Source organism: Mesoplodon mirus (genome assembly GCF_964341445.2).
Source record: "Mesoplodon mirus genome assembly, chromosome: 5".
In the NCBI taxonomy this organism is placed as follows: domain Eukaryota; kingdom Metazoa; phylum Chordata; class Mammalia; order Artiodactyla; family Ziphiidae; genus Mesoplodon; species Mesoplodon mirus.
In genome coordinates, this window is record NC_138980.1 from 61,145,566 (window position 1) to 61,148,250 (window position 2,685).

The following is a 2,685-nucleotide window of genomic DNA, read 5'->3' on the forward strand; positions in this document are numbered from 1 at the left end:
CCAGCTACAGGATCCCCCCACCCCACCCCAGCATTTTCAGCAGCTGAATTGGGCCCACGTTTTCTGGAGCCCACCTTAAGGTGGAGAATAGCTCGGAGCCCACTACTCCCCCGAACATTTTTCCCTGAACCTAATCTATGCTACCTTAGAGAACTTACAACAAACCAAAGGATGAAATGGATAAAATTTAGGTGACGAACGGAGTATAAGGCTATCCTTTGGAAACATACATGTATTTTATACTCTAAATAAATCTCCAGTACATGTTTGTGCCCCACTTAGACTCTGTGTTATTCCTTATCGCTTCCTTCCCATCCCTTCACCCCTTGTCTAATCGCGCTCAGTAAAGTGGTGCCTTCACCCCAGAGTCTTGCGTTCGGGCCAAATGACCATCCCCTGCGTTTGGGCTCCTGCCCTGAGGTCGCGCAGTCGCGTGCGCGAGGGCGATTTTCAGCACCACGGACAGCAGAAGCCCCTCCAGGCCTGCCTTTCAGGAATTTTTTTCTTAGCGCCCAAACTTTTCTGGTGGGAATAGAAAGAAAAGAATGGAAAGAGAAGGCCGGGAGGCAACCAGGTGGGATAAAGGGGAAAGTCTGTGACTTCGGGGCAGAGAGCCTGACCTACCAGGAAACGTCTCGGAGCCCCCATAACCGTGCCCCCCAACTCCAGGGGGACATACACTCAGCTCTCCCGGCCCCGGACGCTGCGCCCCGCAGCAGTCAGTGGACAGCCGAGTACTTCATTCGTTTCTGTTTCTGTCTTTGGTTACAGAACCAGACCCTCACCACGTTCTTTTTAAGGTCCAGTTTCTCGGCGATGGCCGCGATCTTTTCGGATGAGGGCCGCGGCTGGATAGCGAAGTAGGCCTCCAGCGAGCGCTTCTCCGGTGCCGCGATAGACGTGCGTTTGCGCTTCCTCTCACTGCCGTTGAAGAGCTCCGGCTTGCTGTTTTTCTCTCGGTAGGCTGCCTCGGCTTCCTCCAGCCAGGCCTGGAGCACCGGTTTGAGGGCGATCATGTTGTTGTGCGAAAGAGTGAGAGACTCAAACCTGCAGATGGTGCTCTGGCTGAGCGAGCCGACGCCGGGGATCTTGAGGTTGGCTAGAGCCGCACCCACGTCCGCCTGGGTCACCCCCAGCTTGATGCGCCGCTGCTTGAAGCGCTCCGCGAAGGCCTCGAGCTCTCGCGGGTCCGACTCCACGTCGCTGAGGCATGCGGGCATGGTGCTATGAGGCGCCACGGCATGTGGGTGGCTCATGCCCATGGCCTGATGCAGGTGGCCCATGGCACCCAGGTGATGCGGGTGGATCTGTGCCGGCATCACCGAGTGCTCGGGGGCTCCCAAGCCGCTGACGCTCAGCGTGGGCGAGATGTGCTCTAGCAGGTCGCCCTCGAGGCCCTGGTGCACTGCGTGGTGCGGATGCGAGGTGAGGGTGGCCGGGTGGGAGATGGGCACGGTGGACGAAGTGGACGTGCAGGGCACGCTGCTCATGGTATGGTAGGTGGCGTCTGGCTTGAACGGATGGTTCTTGCCGTGGGAGACGATATCCACCGCCGCCAGAGCTTCGGCGCGTGCCAGCAGGCTCTCATCAAAGCTTCCAAATATATTACCCTGCAGCTGCAAGCGAGAAGGCGCACAGCACGGTCAGTGGGGAATACTGTCAACTCAGGATTAAAACACATTTTCAAGCAACCGAGATGCCTCTCCTCAAAGCCCAGGTCATAAAAATTAATACGGAGACAGAGGCTCTGCTGAAACAGACGTGTGGATCAGAGACATGAATGAGAGAGAGCGCGCGCCGGGAGAGAGCACGGGGGAGACAAGGAGAGGGGTTCAGACAGCGGCGATTGTTCTGGGCGACATGAAAAAAACATGAACCAAGTGCCTGTCAAAAAATGTGCCTTAGAGCGGTAATTATGCTCCACTACGTACCTGCGGGGCTGGGAGACAGACTCGGCGCATGGCCTCAGAGCCGGAGTGGAGGCTGGAGAATTTGGGTTCTTGAAGCACCGGGTGCATGCCGAAAGGCTGCTTGGCGTTCATGGCCATCATCTTCGCACGCCGGGCAGGGAGGCAGCGAGGGACATGGATCAGGCTCTTCTCGCTCGCTCGCTCGCCGCACTCCAAGTGAGCGCCGCTCAGCGCCCGCGCTCCCCTCGCCCTCTCGCTCGCTGCCTCCCCTCTCCCCCACCTGCTCCTTCACTCATCTTACAAGCAGCCTGCCAGGAAGGGCCCGGGCGCGCGCGCAGGCGTGCTCACGTGCCCGAGACTCGCGGGGGCGGCCCGGGAGGCGAGGCCAGGCAGCAGCTCTCCGCGCGGGCCCCCGCCGCCCCAGACACAGCATTTATACCCTGGCCGGGCCGGGCCTCTCCCCGTCCGCCCCGCCCTGCCCGGCTCCAGCCCGCAGACCTTCCGGATTCTTTCTTCTTCTTCTCGGACCTTCTTTCCCCCATAGTCCCAAACCTCTCCATCCTGTCCCAACTCTCATAACCCAGATAGAAGGGCAGCCGTGGGCCGGGAAGCTGACCCTCCCCCTCCCCTCCCCCCCCATACACACACTTCGCCGAGCTGCCTCCAAACTGCACATTTCCAGGGCGCTCCTGGTCCCACGCCGGTGCGGTCCACCAGCGTCCGGCCCAGCCGCGCAGCGAAGGGGAGCCTCCAAGCGCCCCGACGGGCTCCGGGG

General features: G+C 60.2%; 1 protein-coding gene across 1 annotated transcript; it reads right to left on the bottom strand.

Annotated features, from left to right (window-relative positions):
- Positions 1 to 719: 719 nt before the first annotated feature.
- Positions 720 to 2,051, bottom strand: POU4F3 (POU class 4 homeobox 3; the record flags this gene model as incomplete). The annotated part of the gene is made up of 2 exons (XM_082620913.1): positions 720 to 1,616; positions 1,932 to 2,051. The coding sequence occupies 2 exons, from the start codon at positions 2,049 to 2,051 to the stop codon at positions 720 to 722; spliced, it is 1,017 nt and encodes a 338-aa protein (XP_082477039.1).
- Positions 2,052 to 2,685: the final 634 nt, after the last annotated feature.